We start from the raw sequence: 22,280 nt of genomic DNA, 5'->3' as shown, positions 1-22,280 counted from the left end.
AAAATTATAAAATAGTAATACCAATAATTTTTAAACAATAATAATAAAATAAATAATTATATACAAATAATTCTAAAAATCATTTAAAATAGTAATACAAATATTGATATAATAAAAAATTTACTAAAAATTATAAAAACTAAAAATAGTGATACAAATAATTATTAAAAATAATTATAAAACTAAAATAATTATATACAAATATTATGTATGTATAATATGTATAATTATATAATAGATATAATTATATAGAAATATATACAAATATATACAAATAATTATAAAATTATTTAAAATAGTAATACAAATAATAGTAATAATAATAAAAATATCAATAAAATAGTAATAATAATAGTAATATTATTACAATTAGAGTAATAATAATTTGGACAAATTGAATTAGGACAATATGAGACAATAAAGACAAAGAGTTACGGATGTCCGGGTACCTTTCTCTGGGCAGCAGGAGCCCAAGAAAGGACCCACGTTAACAGAGGATTAACCCTTAAAAACAACAGCCTGTTGTAAATTCATACACCTCATACATGATGCATAAATTCCATTCACACACAGGATTCTGTCTGGTCATCCTCAACTTCTTCCTTCTAATCCTAACAGCGCCTTCAAGGCAAGAAGAAGTTCGTTTCTTCTGATAATGGAGCAATAAATTCTTTTTCTCTGAAAGATTCAGGTTTCCTGGGGCTGCTATCTGGTGTGAGTGCCTCATTCCTTTCTTAAAAAAATCCCACTGACATAGTTCTTATTTTAACTACAAAAGTTACCCTGAAATTACAAGACTACGTTTATTATATTATTAAAATGTTAATACAGCACTACTGATCAATACATCAAAATACATACTGTAAATATCTGTGGAGAACCACATAATGTGCACTTTTCACAAGATGATCCTTGTCTTCTACCTGGACATGCCAAAGAGAGCTGGGAACCACCCCAACCTTCTCCCTGCCACAGGATTGTGATTGAACCCTTGGAAATGCAAACACAGCTCACTGGTGTGTGGCCACACTGGGGACACAAAACTGCAAGGGAGGACCCCAGAGGAGTCTCTGCAAGATGACAAACCCATTGTCTGACAGGATCTGAGCTTGGTAATAAATGCAAGGAACTCCTCAGAAGCTCCTTAAAGGGTTTTTAAGCTTCCATTTGATGTATGAGTTTGTAGTGAACAAGAGATGATGGGGCCATGGGCTCCAGGCCACTGCTTGGTGTGATGAGCCAGGAGGGTGCAGTGCCTGCCTCTCCCTCCCACTGCCTTGAAGGTTGGACTTGATCATCTTAAACATCTTTTCTAACCTTAACAAATCTGTGATTCTATGATCTCATGGCTACTGCCAATTTTTGCATGGAGAACCAAGGAAAACAACTGACAGCTGCCTGCCCCTCCCAGCTGGAGATGCTGCTTCCTTCACAGAATTGTGGAATGGTTTGGGCTGGAAGTGACCTTAAAGACCACCCAGTTCCAGTCCCTGCCATGGGAAGGGAAGCTCCCAGTAGCTGGAAGGCTCAGCCCAAGGAGGATGTGGAACCAGCACAGGAATGTCACCAGCAGAAGCCACAGGGCCTCCCCGAGGACTCCCACCCGACCTGGCAATGTGCTGTCTCAGCCAACTGAGCCATTGAATGATGTATTTGTTTCCAAGGGAGAATTAATTCCCTACAAGGGCCTTTTTTGTTTGTAAATGACTGCCCTGGGAGTGCCAAGAGCTCAGATTGTTTTAATCACCGGAGCCGACCCTGCTTGGGCTTTGCCTGCGAGCAGAGGCGGCTCATTAGAGAGCGAGAGAGCAGTGACCCAGGGCAGGGCCAGCAGCCAGGCCCAGCCCAGCCCAGCCAGGCCCAGCCAGGTTCAGCCCAGCCCAGCCCAGCTCATTTCAGCCCAGCCCGGCCCAGCCTAGCTCATCTCAGCCCAGCCCAGCCGGGCCCTCCTGGCAGGGACTGCCCCGAGGGGCTGAAAGGAACGGCCCTGAGGAACCCCCAAATCCTGGGAGCTCGTGGTGCAGGATGGAAAAGCAAAATCTGTGACGTTCCTCCCATTCTGGCAAACACCTCAGCGCCAGCACACAGGTCTTGGGGGGTTTGTCACCTCTTAGTGACATCCTGGAGCAAAGGAGGCTCAGGGGGCCCTTGTGGCTCTGCACAGCTCCTGCCAGGAGGGCACAGCCGGGGGGGTCGGGCTCTGCTCCAGGGAACAGGGACAGGAGCAGAGGGAACGGCCTCAGGGGAGCCTCAGGGTAGGCATTGGGGACATTCCTCATGGAAAGGGCAGGGATGCAGTCCCCATCCCTGCAGGGATTTCACAGCCCTGTGGCTGTGGCACTTGGGGACACAGTGAGTGGTGGCCTTGGCAGTGCTGACAGAACAGTTGGACTCCATGATCCTGGAGGGCTTTCCCAACCTGACCAATTCCACATTGCTGGTTCCACATTCCACATTCCTGGAACTGGAATCACCAATTCCCCACTCCCTGGCTCTGTGCTGGGTCAGCAATCAGTTAACAGAGCTGCAAGGAACTCTCAGCAGCCCCTTGCAGGGAAAGGAAGGGGAGCAGGGGGGATTATCCCTGATCCTCTTACCAGAGCGCTCGCTGGACAGGCTGCCCTGCCTGCTGGGGGACCTGGGCACCTCGGGCATGGGCGCTGCCAGGCTCAGGCTGGCAGAGGAGATGGTGCTGTCCGAGCCCAGGGACGTGCTGGACTGCGTCAGCGACGACCGCCGCAGCTTGTTCTTCAGGAAGAAACCCTTCAGCTTGGACTTCTTGCCCCCCAGCTCCAGGTCATCCTCCATGTCCAGGGCTCCCATGCTGCTGGGGATGATGGCAGAGGCCGACTCCAGGTCGTATTTCTTCTTGCCCGTCACCTTGTCCTTGAGTTTGCCGAAGGGCGAGCGCGCCTTGTCCTTCATGGACAGGTCGAACATGCTGGCGGTCAGGCTGTGCCTGGTGAACTGCAGGCTCACCAGGATCTCACCACGCTCCTTCTCCTTCTTCCCAGCCTTGGAGTGCAGCTTGTACCACCTGCAGCCACAGGGACACACAAGGGAAGGGCCTCTGTCACCTCTCAGAGCCACAAGCCAGCAGAACTTTGAGGAGAGAAAGCACCAGTGTAGCCATGATACTTTCTGAAAAATCCTTTCCTTAGGATTTTTTCTCCTGAGAATCTGAGAGGCCTCAGGAACAAAATGTAAACAATGGTTATCTGCTGCTGTGGAATGCAACAGGTAAATCTTTGATTGGTCTCATGTGGCTGTTTCTAATTAATGACCAATCACAGCCCAGCTGGCTTGGACTCTCTGTCCGAGCCACAAACCTTTGTTATCATTCTTTCCCATTCTATTCTTAGCCAGCCTTCTGATGAAATCCTTTCTATTCTTTTAGTATAGTTTTAATGTAATATATATCATAAAATAATAAATCAAGCCTTCTGAAACATGGAGTCAACATTCTCATCTCTTCCCTCATCTTAAGACCCCTGCAAACACCATCACACACCAGGGACATCCAGCACGAGTTTCTCCAGGGAAAAGTTTGGAAAATGTTGGAAATACGCAGGAGGTTTGGAGTCCCCATCCCTGGAGGTGTCCAAGGAATGCCTGGATATGGCACTCAGTGCTTTGGGCATTGGACTCAATGATCCAGGAGGGCGTTCCCAACCTCAGTGATGCTGGAATTCTAACCCAAGTGTCCCAGACAGCACCTAAACCCCAAGTCAGAGACACAAACACCCCACACAGAGGTGGCACACAGGACCTGAGCCCTCCCTGGTACATTTGGGAGGTGGCACACAGGACCTGAGCCCTCCCTGGTGCACCTGGGAGGTGGCACAAATGACCTGACCCCTCCATGGTGCACCTGGGAGGTGACAAATGGGATCTGAGCCCTCCACGGTGCACCTGGGAGGTGGCACACAGGACCTGAGCCCTCCATGGTGCACCTGGCACATGGCACACAGGACCTGAGCCCTCCCTGGTACATTTGGGAGGTGGCACACAGGACCTGAGCCCTCCCTGGTACATTAGGGAGGTGGCACACAGGACCTGAGCCCTCCCTGGTACATTTGGGAGGTGGCACACAGGACCTGAGCCCTCCCTGGTACATTAGGGAGGTGGCACAAATGACCTGACCCCTCCATGGTGCACCTGGGAGGTGACAAATGGGATCTGAGCCCTCCATGGTGCACCTGGGAGGTGGCACACAGGACCTGAGCCCTCCCTGCTGCACCTGGCACATGGCACACAGGACCTGAGCCCTCCCTGGTACATTTGGGAGGTGGCACACAGGACCTGAGCCCTCCATGGTGCACCTGCAGCCCCATGTCCATCCCTGCCCTCACCCCAAACCCTGCCCTTCCACTGAACAGCCTGGGAACCAGCAGCTCACTGAGCCCTCCAGGCAGCTCTGTGACTCTGCAGGCAAAGCTGGGAGCTGTGTTTGGAAGGAGACAAAGCCACCAGCGTTTTGTGCTCGTGATTGGAATGTCCCAGAGCCGGTGACTCAGGGATCCTCTCAGCAGAGACTGACCCAGAGTGGCAAAGGAGCTCAAGAGCATCCATTAAATCAGCTTCCTGCCAGACCTGCTGTGTCTCACAGCAGCAAAGATGCTCAGAGCTGCCTGGAAGTGTCCTTGGACCAATGCTTTAAAGGGTGATGCATCCCAGGAGTTCTCTGGGGCAGCAGCAGCTGCTGAGCAGCTCCAGCCCCACCCAACACAAGCCCACCCTTCCCAGGCTGCTAATCTGGGGGCAATTCCCACATTCCCACAGCAGGCTCCAGAAGGAGCTATTGGCCATGCCCAGCACAAAGCTCCCACTGATTCCTGAGGATTCCTGGGAATGCTTCCCACTGTCCCACCCCACACAAAACCCCTGACACAAACATCTTTTATGAAAAATTCTTTCCTTAAGATTTTGCCTCCCGAGAAGCTGAGAGGCCTCAAGGACAAAATGTTTATCAGATAATCAAACAATGGTTATCTGCTGCTGTGGAATGCAACAGGTGCATCTGTGATTGGTCTCATGTGGTTGTTTCTAATTAATGGCCAATCACAAACCTTTGTTATCATTCTTTCCTATTCTATTCTTAGCCAGCCTTCTGATGAAATCTTTTCTTCTATTCTTTTAGCATAGTTTTAAGTAATATATATCATAAAATAATAAATCAGCCTCCTGAAACATGGAGACAGATCCTCATCTCTTCCCTCATCCTAAGACCCTGTGAACACCGTCACAAAACCCCTGACACAGACTTTGCTCTAAAGCTGCCTGTGGAAATGGGGAACACTGGAAAAGGCTCCAAACCATTCCCTGCACAAGGCAAAACCACCCCCAGCCTCCCTTTAGGTGCTGGTGGTCCTCAGGAATGGCTGGGAGCTGGCAGGGCATGGAGCAGCCCTAGAATGGGATGGCAGAGGGGTGTGGACTCCTTCCAGAGGGGAGGAACGGTGGGACAGGGGACACCAAAGCAGAGACACACCCAGAGCCACCCCCTGGCTCTCCACTCCCACATTCCAATGGGGCAGCACCAAACACAGGCCTCCAGGGAACTGTTCCTTCCCAAAAATCTGTTCCTCCCCAAACATCACTTCATCCCCATGGGATGCCCCATCTCTGCCAGTCCAGCACCACTCCCAGGGGTGCAGCAGGATGAGCAGGAACCCAGCACAGCCACAGCCCTGATCCCACCCAGATCCAAGTATTAAATGAATTTCTGATTAAAATTCCCCTTAACAAGGCCCAAGGAAAGCTGCAGCTCAGGACAGATCCTGTTTCTCCAATGTTGTGCTTCTGGGAGCAATGGCAGGTGAAGACACTTCTGACATGCATTAACAATTTCCCAGAAAATAAAAATCCCAGGGGTGTCTTGGATCCACCTGGAGGGTGAAGTCACTGAGAAGGATAAAAATAGGGAAGGAAAATGGGATGGAGTGGGATGGGATGGGATGGGATGGGATGGGATGGGATGGGATGGGATGGGATGGGATGGGATGGGATGGGATGGGATGGGATGGGATGGGATGGGATGGGATGGGGGCAGGTGTGACCATGCTGGAATCACCAGGGTGAGGAAAAAACTGGAGTTGTTTTTTCAGGAAAAAACAACTCCAGGAGTTGCTGAATTTCTGCCAGGGCAGTTATCACAGGCTGGATGAAGGGAGGAGCTGGGAAGCCTGGGAATGGCACAGCTCAGCCTGGAAGTGCCCCAGGCCAGGCTGGACAGGGCTTGGAGGAACTGGGACAGGGGGAGGTGTCCCTGCCCATGGGACTGGATGCTTTTTAAGGTCCCTTCCAACCCAAACAAGTCTGGGATGCCACGAAGGGGGCACAAAATGCCCTCATTCCCTGGTAAATATCCCAGGGGCACAGCTGGCAGCACCCAGGTCCCTCAGCACACAAGGACAGAAGGGACAGAGCCTGGGACTTTGCTGGGTACAGACACAGAATTCAATCCCAGTGAATCCACTCCCATTCCCACCACTGACTTATCCCACCCCATCCACTGCAAAACTTTCAGGGCTCAGGTTGCCAGCTTAAATATATCTAGGCAGGAAAAAAAAAAATAAAATCCATGGAAAAAGGCAGCATTGACCCCTTAGAGCAAGGCAGCCCAGAAGAGGCTGAGCCCCTGGGATGGGATAATGGGATGGGATGGGATAATGGGATAATGGGATGGGATAATGGGATGGGATGGGATGGAACTGGGATTGGGATAATGGGATGGGATGGGATAATGGGATGGGATGGGATGGGAGCAGCAGCAGGTGCATCAGGAGAACACTTCCCAAGGGATTGGAGGGGAAAAGGCTGTCTGGAACATCCCCAGTGCATTTTCCATTTAAAGGAAGAGCTGGAAGCAGCTCAGGAGGGAAGGGCTGCAGCAGCTGGGCAGGGACAGCCTGGGGGGCTGAGTCACTGCTCAGGAAAGACAAAGAGCTCCTGAAAGGAGTTTGTGCGCCTTACATCATCCCATGGAAAAAACAGGGAGGACCTGAGGGGATTAACACAGGGAAAGGCAGGAGCTCCCCTGGAACAGCCTGGATGTGCCCTCAGCACTCCCAGCCCTGTGAGCATCCAAGGGGATTTGAGGGCTGAGCCTGAGCTGCTCCAAAAAGCAGCTGTTCAAGGCAAATCCTCTGCTCCCGCTGGCACTCTGGAGCTATTTCTGGTTCCCAAGACCTCATCAGCAGTCGGGGCTACACCTCTAACAGGCACAGGGCTATTTTTAGGCTGAGCTCTCAGTTTGTGGCACAGGATGAGGGTTTGGGAGGATCCAGCTGCTCCATGTCCAGTGCTTGGGATTTTTGTGAATCAGCCCCAGAGGAAACAGGAGGTGCAAACTGCTGGGAAGCAGCAGGACAGTGGGATCAGGGAGGGAGCAAGTCCCAGGCAGCAACTCACAAACTCCCACAGCACCTTTCCAGCAGGAACCCCCTCCTACAGCCCCGGGTTTCCCAAATTCCTTATAGGAGCTGCCCTGGGGGGAAGCTGGGAGGGGTTTCTGGGCTGGGGCCACCCAAGGTCACATCTTGGACAGGAACACGATGTTTTTTTATGGGAATAGGCAACACAACACACCTGGGAAACAACCATGAGCTCCCTTTTCCAGGTCTGAAGGAGCAGAACTGGGTTACCTCAGCCAGCTCTGGAGCAGGGGAGGGAGGGAGCTGTGCCAAGCACATCCAGCCCCAGGGATCCACCAGGATCTGCTGCCTGGGGGGCTGGGAGGCCACAGCTGGGACCAGCCCCTCTCTGCACAGCACACCCAGGACAAGCCACTCACCCCCAGCCACCTGCTCTGGGGGACCTCCCAAGGTCTGGAGGGGTCCCAGCCCCACAGAGCCTTTGCAGGTCACAAAGTTTCAGTTAAAATGCAGTGAAACCCTGTCCAGAGCCAGAGCTGGTGGGGAGCAGGAGCAGCATTGCTGCAGGTGAGATGTGGCCTGGTCTGTGCTGCTTCCCTGCTCCCCACAGCTGGGATGTGATTCCAGATGTGTCTGGTCTGTGTTCCTTCCCTGCTCCCCACAGCTGGGATGTGCTTCCAGATGTGTCCTGCTCCTTCCCTGCTCCCCACAGCTGGGATGTGCTTCCAGATGTGTCCCAGTCTGTGCTCCTTCCCTGCTCCCCACAGCTGGGATGTGCTTCCAGAGGAGGGAACCTCCTGATCACCATGCCCTGCTCCATGGGGAGCTGCTCCTTTTGCTCCTTTTCTCCCAGCTCCTGCCCCCTGCCCTGCCAGGGGATGTCCTGCTGACACACCGAGAGCTTGGGGACACCTCCAGGGTGACACATCCATGGGACATCTCCAGGGTGACACATCCATGGGACACCTCCAGGGTGACACATCCAAGGTGACACATCTAGGGAATGGAGAGCTCAGAGACACCTCCAGGGTGACACCTCCAGGGAATGGAGAGCCCAGGGACACCTCCAGGGTGTCATATCCATGGGACACCTGCAGGGAATGGGGACACCTCCAGGGCATGGAGCACCCAGGGACACGTCCAGGGTGACACATGGAGAGCCCAGGGACACCTCCAGGGTGACACATCCATGGGACACATCCAGGGTGACACCTCCAGGGTGACACCTCCAGGGTGACACCTCCAGGGAATGGAGAGCCCAGGGACACCTCCAGGGTGACACATGGAGAGCTCAGAGACACCTCCAGGGTGACACATCTATGGGACACCTGCAGGGAATGGGGACACCTCCAGGGCGACACCTCCAGGGCATGGAGGGCCCAGGGACACCTCCAGGGTGACACCTCCATGGGACATCTCTGGGGAACGGAGAACCCAGGGACACCTCCAGGGAATGAAGAGCCCAGGGACACCTCCATGGTGACACATCTAAGGTGACACATGCAGGGACACCTCCAGGGTGTGGGGACACCTCCAGGGTGACACCTCCAGGGCATGGAGCACCCAGGGACACATCCAGGGTGACACATGGAGAGCCCAGGGACACCTGCAGGGTGTCACATCCATGGGACACCTGCAGGGTGCCACCCCCAGGCAGAGCAGCCGCAGCCATTTGGAAGGCACAAGCCACAGGCTGGGACATTGTCTTTGCTGCCAAATGTGCATTGTCCCTGTGACCCTGCACAGAGGCAGCACTGCTGGGGTGCATCCCCAGAGGGAGGGACCCCAGAGCTGTGTTCCATGAGGGCAGGGCCTGGAGAGCAGCCCAGGGAGGCTGAGGGGGAGGAAGCAGAGCAAACCCAGCCAGGAGAGCCTGGCAAGGGGAAGCTGCTGCAGGCTCTGGGGAGGCTCTGGGGAGCTGGGGGTGCTCTGGGGAGGCTCTGGGGAGTTGGGGGGCTCTGAGCCCCCATTCCTAGGCTGTCCCTGGATCAGGAGCAGCCCCATGTGGCAGAGGGGCTGTGCACACTCACCTAGGTCAGGGTGGGTAATGGCACATCCCAGCCCAGCCCTGAATGGCTCTGCTCCTCCTGCTCCCCCTGTGAGGAGAGGAGCAGAGCCAGGGACAGCCTGGGGAGACAAACCCAGCTCTGGTTTTACATCTGCTGTTGCCAGGAGCAGACACAGAGCTCCCAAACCCACAGCTGTCCTCTCCTGCAGCATCCCTGCCTGAGCCAGGGGCAACAGGAGCACAGGAATGTGGTTATGGGGGAAAGAGACCCCACAGAGGATGAGGATGGGGGGGATTTGCTCAGGGAAAACACCTTCCCTTCTTCTCTGTGCTTCATCCTCCCCTGGGCAGCAGGGGACAGTCCAGGGGAGCACGGGGACACCCCTGGTCCATAAACATTCATGGAGCTACAGGGGAATGCTTGGGCACTGCTCTCTCCCCACCAGTGAGAAACCTCTCAGGGTTTGGGAGTGCTGGGCTGGCCATGAGCAGGACATGGCATGAGCAGGACTTGGCATGAGCAGGACACAGCCAGGATCTCTGGGATGGCATGAGCAGGACACAGCCAGCACCAATGGCATGAGCAGGTTATTCCCAGGGAGGATATGGGTTATTCCATGAGCACATGGGTTATTCCAGGAGAACGTGGGTTATTCCAGAGAGGACATGGGTTATTCCCATGGAGAACATGGATTATTCCAGGAGAACATGGGCTATTCCCAAGAAGGAGATGGGTTATTCCCATGAGGATATGGGTTATTCCAGGAGCACATGGGTTATCCCAAGGAGCACATGGGTTATTCCAGGAGAACATGGGTTATTCCATGAACATATGGGTTATTCCAGAGAGGACATGGGTTATTCGAGGGGCACATGGGTTAGTCCAGGAGCACATGGGTTATTCCAGAGAGGACATGGCTTATTCCCATGGAAAACATGGATTATTCCAGGAGAACATGGGTTATTCCCAAGGAGCACATGGGTTATTCCATGAGCACATGGTTTATTCCAGGAGCACATGGGTTATTCCAGAGGACATGGGTTATTCCCATAAGGATATGGGTTATTCAGGAGAACATGGGTTATTCCAGGAGAACATAGGTTATTCCCATGGAGAACATGGATTATTCCAGGAGAACATGGGTTATTCCCAAGGAGGACATGGGTTATTCCCATGGAGAACATGGATTATTCCAGGAGAACGTGGGTTATTCCAGGAGAACATGGGTTATTCCAGGAGAACATGGGTTATTCCCTGGAGAACATGGATTATTCCAGGAGAACGTGGGTTATTCCAGGAGAACATGGGTTATTCCAGGAGGACAAGGTTATTCCCAAGGAAGATAGGGGTTATCCCAGGGAGGACAGGGGTTATTCCAGGAGGACATGGGTTATTCCAGAAGGAGAAGGTTATTCCCAAGGAGAACCACCTTTGCCCTCTGATGGCTCTGGCTGGGCTCCCCAAGATTTCCCTCCAAGCTCCAGCTGAGCTGCACCTCCAGTGCCCCAGCTCAGCTGTACCTCCCTGCTCAGCACACCCTGGGCACCAGGAGCTCCAGTTCCCTTCTCAGTGCTTTGCCAGCAGGGAGTCCAGAGGAGTTTCCTGGGGGAGTGAAGTCCCTTGGTGACTCCTGGGATTCAGGGATGCACCAGGGGAGGAGGCACAGCTGGAGCATTTCTGGGGCACTCCCACTTCAGGTGCTCCCCCAAAGGCTCCCCAAAGCACTGAGCACTGTCAGGGCAGGCCAGGCTCACCTAAAGCAGCAGAAATCCTCCTGCCCTGCCCAGCTCAGAGCTGCAGCCAGGCACAGGCACATCCCAGAGGCTCTTCCCAGCCTGCTCCAGGCTGGCATTTCCTGCTGATTCATCCCTGCAGCAAGGCAAGGTCAGCCTGCCTGGCCAGGAGAGCCCCCAGCCTTCAATCAAGGATTCAGCTGGGCTGACACAGAGCCAGAGCAGGGCAGGGCATGGAGAACCAACCCAGGGCAAACAGAGAACCCAGCCCCTGCTGGCACAGCCCCCTGAGAGCCCGGCACAGGCACATCTCCCTGCAGAGAGGCAGCTGGGCAGGAGGAAGCTCCCCTAGCCCAGAGGGGAAGCACAGGGTGGAAAACAAGGCAGCCCAGGGGAATTCTGTGCTTTTCTGTCTGGTTTGTGTTCCTGCCCCAGCTTCCCCTGCCAGGGCTGGTTTTGGATGGCTGATGCTGCAGGTGATCCCTGTGAGCTGCTGAAAGCACAGATGGAAAATAAACACAGGCTGATTCCCTGAGGATGGAACAGCAGAGGTGGGAAGTTCATCTCTCCAAATGCTCTTCCCAGAAGTGCTCACAAACAAGGCTGAAAGGAACAAAGCCCAGCTGCTCACACAGCCAGAGCCCAGCCCTGCTCCTCCAACAGGCACAGCAGGAGCTGTGTGGAGGGGCAGGGAGCCCTGGGCATGGTGCTGGTGCTCCTCTGGAACACCAGGAACCCAGGGGAGAAAATTCCAGCATGGACTGGCACTTGCCAAAGGGCTCATCCCAGCACTGACAGGCCAGCAACAGAGGTGGTGTCACTCCAGTGGGACTCAGTGGCAGGAACAGCCTGAAAAGCAGGGAAAAGCCAGCCCTACTGGTGTGCCAGCTGCTGGCTGTGCCCAGGGATGGGACAAGGCCTGGCACAGTCACAGGCAAGCAGAGGATGGCATAGAAAAGAGCTCTGAGGCACCAGGATAGGGCTGGCATGGGAGCACAGGCAGCAGCTCCATCCCAAAACACTTTTTTGGGGATCTGAGGCTTTTCTCTGGCACAGGATGGACAGGTGGGAAGAGGGAAGGAGGGAAGATTTCAGGAGCTGTAAAACAGATTGGGACAGCAAGAGCAGGAGTCAGGATGTGACCAGCCCAGCTGGATTTATCTGCTCAGCATTCACAGTTTGTGTCCCCCAGCTGCCTCCCAATAAAGCACCCAGTGGGCACCCAGTGACCTAAGCTGCCCTGACACACAACCCAGGGGACAAGGTGACACTGGCAGTGCTGCTGATCCCTGCCCTGCCCACGAGAGCCCAAAGTGAAGCCAACAGGAGCCCTGAGCTGACTCTGTGAGACTGCAGAGCACCAGGGGCTGCTGCACAGGCCCCATGGGGGCAGCTGCTCCTGGCAGCCCCTCCAGGGCACAGGGGGCACAGGAGAGACACCCTCTGCTGTGGATCCTGGGAGCACAGGAGAGACACCCTCTGCTGTGGATCCTGGGGGCACAGGAGAGACACCCTCTGCTGTGGATCCTGGGGGCACAGGAGAGACACCCTCTGCTGAGAATCCTTCCCACTTCAGGCTGAGAGAGGCACCAGGGCAGGTGAACACACAGAAACAGCACCCAGGGGCTTGGGAGTGCCTGTTCTCCAAAGGGACACCAATGACAGGGCAGGGACACAAACGCCAGGGGAAGGGACACCAACACCAGGGCAGGGACATCAATGACAAGGAAGGGACACCAACCCTGGGGCAGGGACACAAATGACAGGGCAAGGACACCAACCCCGAGGCAGGGACACCAATGACAGGGTAGGGACACCAACCCCAGGGGAAGGGACACCAATACTGGGGAAGGGACACCAATGCTGGGGAAGGGACACCAGCCCCTGGGAAGGGACACCAGTGCCAGGAAAGGGACAGCAATGGCAGGGGAAGGGACAGCAATGCCAGGACAGGGACACCAATGACAGGGAAGTGACACCAGCCCCAGGGCAGGGACACCAATGATAGGGTAGGGATACCAATGACAGGGAAGGAACACCAATGCCAGGGCCGGGACACCAGTGCCAGGGAAGGGACACCAATGCCAGGGCAGGGACACCAATGACAAGGAAGGAACACCAGCCCTGGGGCAGGGACACCAATGACAGGGGAAGGCACACCAGCCCCATGGCTCCACACAGCCTAAAGCACCAGCTACAGCTGCTCTGGGAACAGGTCACCAATGCCAGCACAGGGACACCAACCCCAGGGCAGGGACACCAATGCCAGGGCAGGGACACCAAGCCTGGCGCAGGGACACCAACCCCAGGGCAGTGACACCAGGAGAAATGACACCAATGCTAGCAAAGGGACACCAATGCCAGGAGAGGGACACCAGCCCCATGGCTCCACACAGCCTAAAGCAGCAGCTGCAGCCCCTCTGGGAACAGGTCACACAGGGATGGCTCAACCACCACGCCAGCCCCTGCTCAGGAGCGAGTCAAACACGAGGAAAGGGAAAAGGGAAGGAAGGAATGCTGAGCCCAGCAGCAGCCCCACTCCCTCATCCTGGCTGGGCTGCTCAGGGAAGAGCCCCTTGGCAATGCAGAGCTGGGGAGGAGCCCCAGGCTGCTGCTCCAGGGATGGAATTCCCAAAGGCCACATCCTGGGCAGGCCCTGATGGAGCAAGAGCATTCCAGGGCAGGTCTGAGCACAACTCAGGCAGGCACAGGCTCTGACAGGCCCCAGGCACAGAGAGGGGCTCAGTGCCCACCTGGCACTGCAGAGGATGCCAGCTTTCCCTTGGGCTCCTCCAGCACTGAGCAGATTCCTCCAGGAGCCACAAGGAGCATTCCCCAGAAGGAGGGGAGCAGAGCCCCCCCTGCACCAGGCTCTGGAGGGATGGAGGGAGCAGGGACTGAGCACAGCTGGGCTCAGCACAGGCAGCAGCTCCAGCTGCCCCAGGCCTGCAGCTCTGCACCAACAGCACTGAGGGCTTTGCCCAGGTTTGTGCTGCAGGTTTTTCTGCAGCTGGAGGCACTCAGGGCCCTGGAAAATCCACGTGACACAGTGAGAAGCCTGAGTCTGCAGCTTTTTGGGCTGGAAGATGATGGAGGGCGATGGGCCAGTGCTCACAGCCACCAACACACCGATGTGCCAGGTTAGCTAAGCTGGGAGCAGACCACTCAAACAGCTAAAAAAATGAGAAAAGCAGATTTTCCTGCAGGAGAGCAGAGCAAGGGCCTTAAACTCCTTAAACCAGCAATGGCAGCTGGGTGGAAATGGGGTTAGCTGGGCAGGTAGGAGCAAAATTACACCCAAAATCACACTCAAAATTACACCCAAAATTACACTCAAAATTACACTCAAAATTACACCCAAAATTACACCCAAAATTACACCCAAAATTACACCCAAAATCACACCCTGTGGGGCACCTGGGGCCTCTGCCCTGGGCTCCCAGCTGGGGCAAACACTTGCCTGGGGTCAGCTGGTCACCAAATGTGTTAGCCCAGTTCTGGTCACCATGGATGCTGTCCCAGCTCTGGTCTCCACGGGTGTTATCACACCCTGGTCACCACGGATGTTATCCCACCCTGATCACCACAGATCCATCCCACCGTGGCCCCCATGGGTGTCACCCCACCCTGATCACCACAGATCCATCCCACCGTGGCCCCCATGGGTGTCACCCCACCCTGATCACCACAGATCCATCCCACCCTGGTCCCCACGGGTGTCACCCTACCCTGATTCCCACAGATGCCACCCCAGCTCTGGCTGTCCCCCTGCCCCCACAGCAGAGCATCCTGCCCCAGTTTTTGGCAGCAGCAGCCCCTCCTCCCCTGCAGCATTTCCACACTCCAGGGCGTTTCCTGCCTCAGAGCTGCATTTTCAGCCTGAACCATCCCAGCTCAGGGCACACCAGGAGTTCCCCGGTGCTCCTGCCCCCCCCACAGACCCTCACCAGCCCTGCTGGGCACTCTGCCTGCCCTTGGGTGCAGAGCTGCCACCCCAAACCCACCCCAGAGCAGCAGTTTCCTCCCCACCCCAGTGCAAGGTCTCTCTCTCTCCTCGGGCTAAGGACAGGCGTGCCAAGGACAGAGCTGCAGGGATTTGGCCTCGGCTCAGCTCCCCGGGGAGCAGACAGAGCTCCAGCCTGGGTGTGACAGTGTCCCCTGGCACCAGGACACCAAGGCCAGGCTGGGAATGGAAAGCAGCACCAGGTCCCAGGGAGATGGCACAGCCCCGAGGCTGCCACAGCCCCATTCCACTGCTAATGATCTCCTGATCTTCATTAAACCAGGGAGGGAGGGAGACCCCACGGGCACAGCGTGGGCTGGCACAGCTCCAGAGGGGCTGGGGAGGAGATGGGAGCGGGTCCATGCCAGGGGGAGCACCAGGACAGTGCCAGGGAAGCAAGGAGGGGACAGGATGGGTCCCACCAGGCCAGCAAGGGCCAAGTGCCTGGTGTGGGGCTGCTGGCAGGGGTTTGGGACCATCCTTGGCTCTGAGGGAGCCTCTCAGCCCTGCAGCACACTGAGCACACGGGCAGCACCCATCACTGGGCAGGATGGGCCCCTCTGCGTCAGCCCTCTCCTTCTCCCAGGCTCCTGCCCATGCTGGGGCTCCTTCTCCACTCTCTCTGCCTCCATGGCAGTCCCCCAACCCAGGAATTCCCTGTTCCTTCCCCAGAGGAGCTCCTCCATCCCCACATGGAGCAGAGAAGCCCTGGTGGCCCCAGGGAGCTGAGCTGGCCAAGTTTGGCAGCCAAAGGAGAGGGTCAGGGCCCTGCGCTGGGGGAGAGGGAGGGAGGGGAGCCCCAGAGCCCCCCCAGCAGCAGCTGCCCCACAGCTGGGCAGGAAGGGGAACCAGAACAGGGAAGTGCAGCACGGAAGGGCTTTGGGGAAGTCAGAGCTGAGCTAATTCTGCACAGGGAACAACTCCCCCAGACGAGTTCCCTGTCAGAAGCAAGTGCAAGGCACTGCAGGAAGAGCAGATCAGGAATCCTGACTCCTGCTGCACCCTCACACACAGAGCCCAAACCCTGGGGGTTGAGCCCTGGGGCTCCCTGCCTGCACCTTCACCCTGTCCCATGCCCATGGGAGAGCTTTGGGACAGGGACAAATGGAAACGGTTCTGCAGAGAGGGAGGGACCAGGGAATGGCCACTAAGGGCTTTAGCCAGCCCAGGACACCTTGGACCTTCCTCCTGCCATCAGCCTCACCCTGCAAATCAGGGAATTTTGGGTTCCCAGGCAGGGAGATCCGGGGCCCAGCCCTGCAGGCGTTCCCTCCTGTCCCCTCAGTGTCCCCTCCCCTGCTGCTCACCCTGTGCCAAGGGAAAGGTCCCTCTGGAGAGGGACTGGGGACAAGGGCTGGAGGGATAGGGCACAGGGGATGGATCCCAGAGGGCAGGGCTGGATGGGATCTTGGGAATTGGGAATTGTTCCCTGGCAGGGTGAGCAGGGGCTGGGCTGGAATTCCCAGAGCATTCCCAGCTGTGGCTGCCCCTGGATCCCTGGCATTCCCCAAGGCCAGGTTGGACACTGGGGCTGGAGCAGCCTGGGACAGTGGGAGGTGTCCCTGCCATGGCAGGGGTGGCACTGGGTGACTTTTACAGCCCCTTCCAACCCAAAGCAGTCCAGGATTCTCAGCTGATGGGCTGGGTGTGCAGGGGACAGTCCCTGGCTCACTGCCACACCACAGGATGAGCCCCATGGGGGACTCCAAGGGCATTTCCTGGATGTTGGGAAGCACAAGCAACACCTGCCTTGTGAATTCCCAAAAATCCCTCTTTTCCTGGGCTGGAGCCTGGCTTTGCACAGCACAGGGAGCTGCAGGATCAGCTCAGGGGAGGGAGGTGAGGACCAGGAGAACCTCCCAGGGCTCTCTGGATGCCCAAAGGCTCCATGCAAAGGGGGAAATGATGCTCAGAGCTTGCTTTGCCTGCCAAGCCCGATCCCCGGAGCTGCCTGAGCGTGGGACAAACCCTGGGACGCCCAAAAAGGCCATGAGAGCTCTCAGGCTGCTCTTGTGCAACTCCAGGAGTTGCTTTTCCCCTGGCAAAGCACTGAAATGGCCCAGGCTGAGCAGCTCGTAAACACCCCGGCCCCCCTTCCCGGGGAAGAGTCCAAGCTTGACGGAACATTTTCCAGCAGCCGAAAACAAGGATAACAATTATCACTGCTCGAGTTCCTGTGCAATAAAAACCTGCAGGGAAACGAGAGCAAGGTCAGCACGCCGACAAGGGATGCTTTGCTGGATCAGGCTCCCCCTGCCCTGGCAGAGGGCAGGGCTCAGCCCCACAACCTTGTTATCTCTTCAGCACAGCCCTGCCTGGGCCCTGCAGGGCCAGCCCCAGGGTGGGAGCCTCTGTTTGTTTTGCTCTTTCTAATTTGGGACTCGAAGTTTCCTCCTGAACAAAGATGTTTCCAGACATTGGAGCTGGCTGGGAGCTCCCAAAGAGTCAGAATCCCCTAAGCTCCCTATGATCCTTCTCCCACCCAGCTGGGCAAGCTCCAGCCCCTGGTGTTCTCCTCCAAAACCCAGTGTGGCCCCTCCAGGCTGCAGAGGGGCACAGGGTAAGAGCTTCCCTCATGTTTTCCGTGCTCATTTCCATCCTCAGGGCAACGGGTGAAAACAGAGTTTTAAAAGCTCCTGCGATCCTGAATGCCTCAAGGGGAAGTGAATTTTCCTTATGCAAGCAAAGCTACAGGAAGGGAGGGAAACAGCAAATGAGAGACTCATGGAATGGGTTGGGCTCCAAGGGACCTCAAAGCTCATCCCAGTCCATCCCTTCCCCTGTCCCAGGTGGATCCAAGCCCAATGTCCAACCTGGCCTTGGGCACTGCCAGGGATCCAGGGGCAGCCACAGCAAATCTGGGAATTCCATTCCAGCCAGCAATTCCTTGCCAGGATCCCAGCCCAATCTGCCCTTTCCCAGTGGGAGCCATTCCCTGGCTCCTGTCCCTGCAGGCCTTGTCCCCAGTCCCTCTCCAGCTCTCCTGGAGCCCCTTCAGGGACTCTGAGGATTCCCTGGATTTTTCCCTTCTCCAGGGAACATTCCCATCTCTGTCAGCCTGGCTCCAGAGCAGAGGGGGCTCCAGAACCCTGGAATGGTTTGGGCTGGGAGGGACCTTATTCTCTCCAGGCCCTGGAAGGTGCTGGAAGGTCTCCCTGGAGCCTTCTCCAGGCCCCTGGGTCTCTCCAGGCTGCAGGGTTGGTGTCACGGGGTGACACAGGCTGGACATTGCTCCCGTGGGATTAACAGCCCCTGACGGGACCTTTGGGACTCCAGGAGCCAGGAGCAGGCCCTGGCCAGGAGCAGACCCTGGGGGGCTCCACAAAAACCTCTCCCAGGGCAGGGCTGTCCCCAACCAGGGGGTTTTCCCACATCCCCGGTTCCAGCAGGCCCCAGGAATGCCGGCCCAGCCTCTGAGCCCGCCCAGCTCCGGCGTTTTGCTAAGAAAAGCAGAATAAAGCAGGATAAGCGCGGGGGAGCTGCCAGCCGTGTCCCCGGGGCTCCTCACGCCTCTCCCGGCCCACGCTCCCCTCTGGGCCCGCCGGGAGCCTCGGGGCTGGGGAAATGCGTTTGCTCCGCAGGGAAAGTTCCCCCAGCCCGTTCTGCTGCTGATTTTTGTGGCTGTGAGGGGAGGGAAGGAGGGAGGGAAGGAGGCTCCCTGCGAGGCCGCAGCTCCGGGCAGCGATCCAGCACAGCTGCCGGGTTCGGGGGGCCAGGGGGGCACTGCCAGCCCTGCCCCAACAACGCCCCCAAAACTCCTTCCCTGCAGGAATCCCAGCCCCATTCCCGCCCCTCTGTGCTGGAAAACAGTCTGGTTGTTGTAAACCCTTCTGGGCAGGGAGGAGGAGGAGCAATTCCCTCCACGTACAGGGTGCAGCACGGGGTTGGGGTCTGCACCCCAAACTGGGGACCCTCCATCACAAACCAGGTGACAACGCGGGGGCTGCAAAGCCACCGCGGCCAACAGGGGACACCTGGTGGGACAAACCACCAGGGGACAAACCACGAGGTGCAGGAGGGACAGAGCCCTGGGGATGCAGAGGGACCGCGGGCCATGCTGTGCCTGTCCGGGGAATGGATGCCCCGGTGCCCTGCCCGGGGGATGGGTGCTCTGGTGCCCTGTCCAGCACGATTCCCTCCCAGGGGGATGCAGGGACCGCAGGCCATGCTGTCCCTGCCCAGGGGATGGATGCTGTGCCCTGTCCAGCACGGTTCCCTCCAGGGGGATGCAGGGACCACCGTCCCACATCCCCTTCCTGGCACAGCCGGGATGTCCCACCCCTCCCGCATGTCCTTCCCGGGCATCCCCAGGCCTTGCCATGCCCCGAGTCCTTCCGGGGGGGTGACACAGCCAGCCCGGCCTGGGAACCCCTCCCCAGGGCCACTCTCCTGCGGCGGGCACAGCCATGGATGGAAAGCCCGCAAAGCCCAGACGGGCACGCCCGGATGAGCCCCACCCCAACCCTCGTGGCACGTCCCGAGGGTGCCCATGGAAGTTGTGATGCCCTTCCTCCTCCAGCAGCCGTCCTGGGGACCCAGGGACCATGCGCTGCCCACCCTGGGGCACAGTGACAGCCATGCCAGGGCACTGGGGCATTCCAAGTGCCCACCCTGGAATACACAGTGGCACAGTGACAGCCATGCCAGGCACTGGGGGGGTCCGTGTGCCCACTCCGGGGCACACAGTGACACAGTGACAGCCATGTCAGGGCAATGGGGGATTCCATGTGCCAACCCTGGGGCACACAGTGACACAGTGACAGCCATGGCAGGACACTGGGAGGGTCCATGTGCCCACCCTGGGGCACACTGACACAGTGACAGCCGTGCCAGGGCATTGGGGGATTCCGTGTCCCCCTCCAGGCGTATCCAGGCACGCCGTGACACCACCGTGGGACACATGAGGATCCCAGGACACCAGTCCCCGGGCACACGGGGGGTCCATGTGCCCACCTTGGGGCACAGTGACAGCCATGGCAGGGTACTGGGGGGGGTCCGTGTGCCCAGCCTGGGACCCCGTGCTGCCCACTCGGGGCCACTCAGGGCAACCCCGGCCCCAGCCCCAGCCCCGGCCCCGCTCCCGCGGCCGCCCCGCACTCACCGCTCGTCGGGTCCGCGGCCGCGCTGCCGGGCGGGCTCCAGGGGCACCAGGGCCTGGCCCAGGAACCGGTCCATGCCCACGAGCGCCCGGTGCATCACCGTGAGCACCAGCTCGGCGCAGGCCCCGGGCTCGGGGGGCAGCTCGAAGGCACATTCCTCCCTCCACTCGGGGCTGCCGCCGCTCTTCTCAGCCACCGAGGTGCTGTACTTCTCGCGGCCCAGCTGGATCACGGTGTACGCGTCGCTGCCGCCCGCTTTGCCTTTGCCGCCGCCCTTGCAGCGCAGCCCGCGGGCCCGCACCACCGTCACCTGGACGTGCGTGGGCAGCCAGGCCGGGCAGCCCTCGGCGGGCAGCGCGGCCGCCCGCAGCAGCGCCATGGCCGGGCCGGGCGGGGCGGGGCCGGGAGAAGCGGCCGGGCCGGGCCGGGCCCCGCTCCGGAGCCGCCGCTGCCGCAGCGCGAGCGACACCGGCGGGCCGGCCCCGCCCTCAACGGCGCAGGCCACGCCCCCAGCCGCTCTGACCACGCCCACAACGCGCTCTGCCTCCGCCCCGCTCAAATTTAGCTCCGCCCCAAACGGCCCCGCCGCGCACTGGCCCCGCCCCTGACTCTTAACCACGCCCCACGGCCGCTCTTGCCCCGCCCCTGGCTCTTAACCACGCCCCACGGCAGCCCTTGCCCCGCCCCACCCGCGTTGACTCCGCCCCCAACCGCTTTGCCCCGCCCCGCCCCGCCTGGCGGCTGGAGAGGGCGGGGCTCGGGGCGCGCGCAGGGGGCGGGGCCGAGGGCGGGGCCGGGGTGACGCCCAGTCTGCTGCGGTCACACCCCTGCGGCCACACCCCTGCAGTCACACCCGGGGCGGTCACTCCCCTACTGTCACACCCGGGGCACACACATCGCCAGGGCCCGGGTCACCCCTGGCACCGCATCCCGGGCACGGCTCTGCCTGTCTGTGTCCCAGACCCACATGAATGAGAGCACAGGTGTGTCCCTGTGCACGTGTGTCCCTGCCCAGGTGTGTCCTTGCACAGGTGTGCCATGTACATACAAGCACACAGGTATGTCCGTGCCCAAGTGTGTCCGTGTCCAGGCTTGCCCATACCCGTGTGTGTCCATTCCCAGCTATGCTCATTCCCAGCTGTGTCCATTCCCAGATGTGTCCATTCCCAGGCTTGCCCATGTTCAGGTGTGTCCACATCCAGGTGTGCTCATGTCCAGGTGTGCGCAATTCCTACATGTGTCCATACCCAGATGTGTCCATTCCCAGCTGTGCCCATGCCCAGGTGTGCCCACACCCCACACCTGTGTGTGCCCCCCCGGCTGCCGGAGCCCCCCCCGGGCCGTTCTGCTGTGGCCAGGCACACCAGGAGCAGCTCGCCGGGGTCCCACAGCTGATCCCTAATGTCCCCACTGCTGGCCCCGGTGTGCCCACGGCTGATCCCCGATATCCCCACTGCAGCTCCCCCGTGTCCCCACAGCTGATCCCCGGTGGCCCGAGCCCCACGCACCACCGCTCACCCCTCCCAGCCGTGAGCGTTTCCCAGGCCGGGGCCCCAATCCCAATGTCCCCTCTCAGTGTCCCTAATGTCCCTAATGTCCCGTTAAACCCCAGCCCGGCCCCGCCGCCGTTCCGTGCCCGGGGCAAGGTCAGGCCAGCGGGGCGGCGATCCCGATGCCGATGCCGATGCCGATCCCGCCGCGATAAGGGGCGGCCGGGGCAGCGGGGCCGTGCCAGCCCTGCCCTATCGCTGCCATCGGCCACCGCTGCCACCCTCCCGGCGAGACCGTTCCGCTCCAGCGCGGGGACACCAGCGGGACACAGAGAGGGGAGGGGGACACCGAGAGGGGACACAGAGAGGGGACACGAGAGGGGGCACTGAGCAGGGACATTGAGAAGGGAGACTGAGAGGGGACAGCGAGCAGGAACATGAGCAGGGACGCTGAGTGGGGACGCTGAGAGACAACACGGAGGGGGGACACTGAGTGGGGACACCAAGAGGGGACACCGAGAGGGGACACAGAGGGGACACGGAGCAGGGACACAAGCAGGGACACTGAGT

The 22,280-nt window shown here is 58.2% G+C and overlaps 1 protein-coding gene across 4 annotated transcripts in view; it reads right to left on the bottom strand.

Moving 5' to 3' along the window:
• RAB11FIP5 (RAB11 family interacting protein 5) overlaps positions 1 to 20,599 on the bottom strand; it is a 53,487-nt gene extending 32,888 nt beyond the window's left edge. For all 4 annotated transcript variants that reach the window (XM_063157772.1, XM_063157773.1, XM_063157774.1 and 1 more), the window contains exons 1-2: positions 20,223 to 20,599; positions 2,598 to 3,037 (exon numbers count right to left, since the gene is read on the bottom strand). In XM_063157772.1, coding sequence (XP_063013842.1) covers positions 2,598 to 3,037; positions 20,223 to 20,599 — 817 coding nt within the window. The remainder of the gene's footprint in view (positions 1 to 2,597; positions 3,038 to 20,222) is intronic.
• Between the last annotated feature and the right edge of the window lie 1,681 nt (positions 20,600 to 22,280).

Source organism: Melospiza melodia, chromosome 5 (assembly GCF_035770615.1).
Source record: "Melospiza melodia melodia isolate bMelMel2 chromosome 5, bMelMel2.pri, whole genome shotgun sequence".
NCBI classification, from domain to species: Eukaryota; Metazoa; Chordata; class Aves; order Passeriformes; family Passerellidae; genus Melospiza; species Melospiza melodia.
Note: the sequence above shows the minus strand (reverse complement) of the source record. Positions and strands in the feature narration are given on the sequence as shown.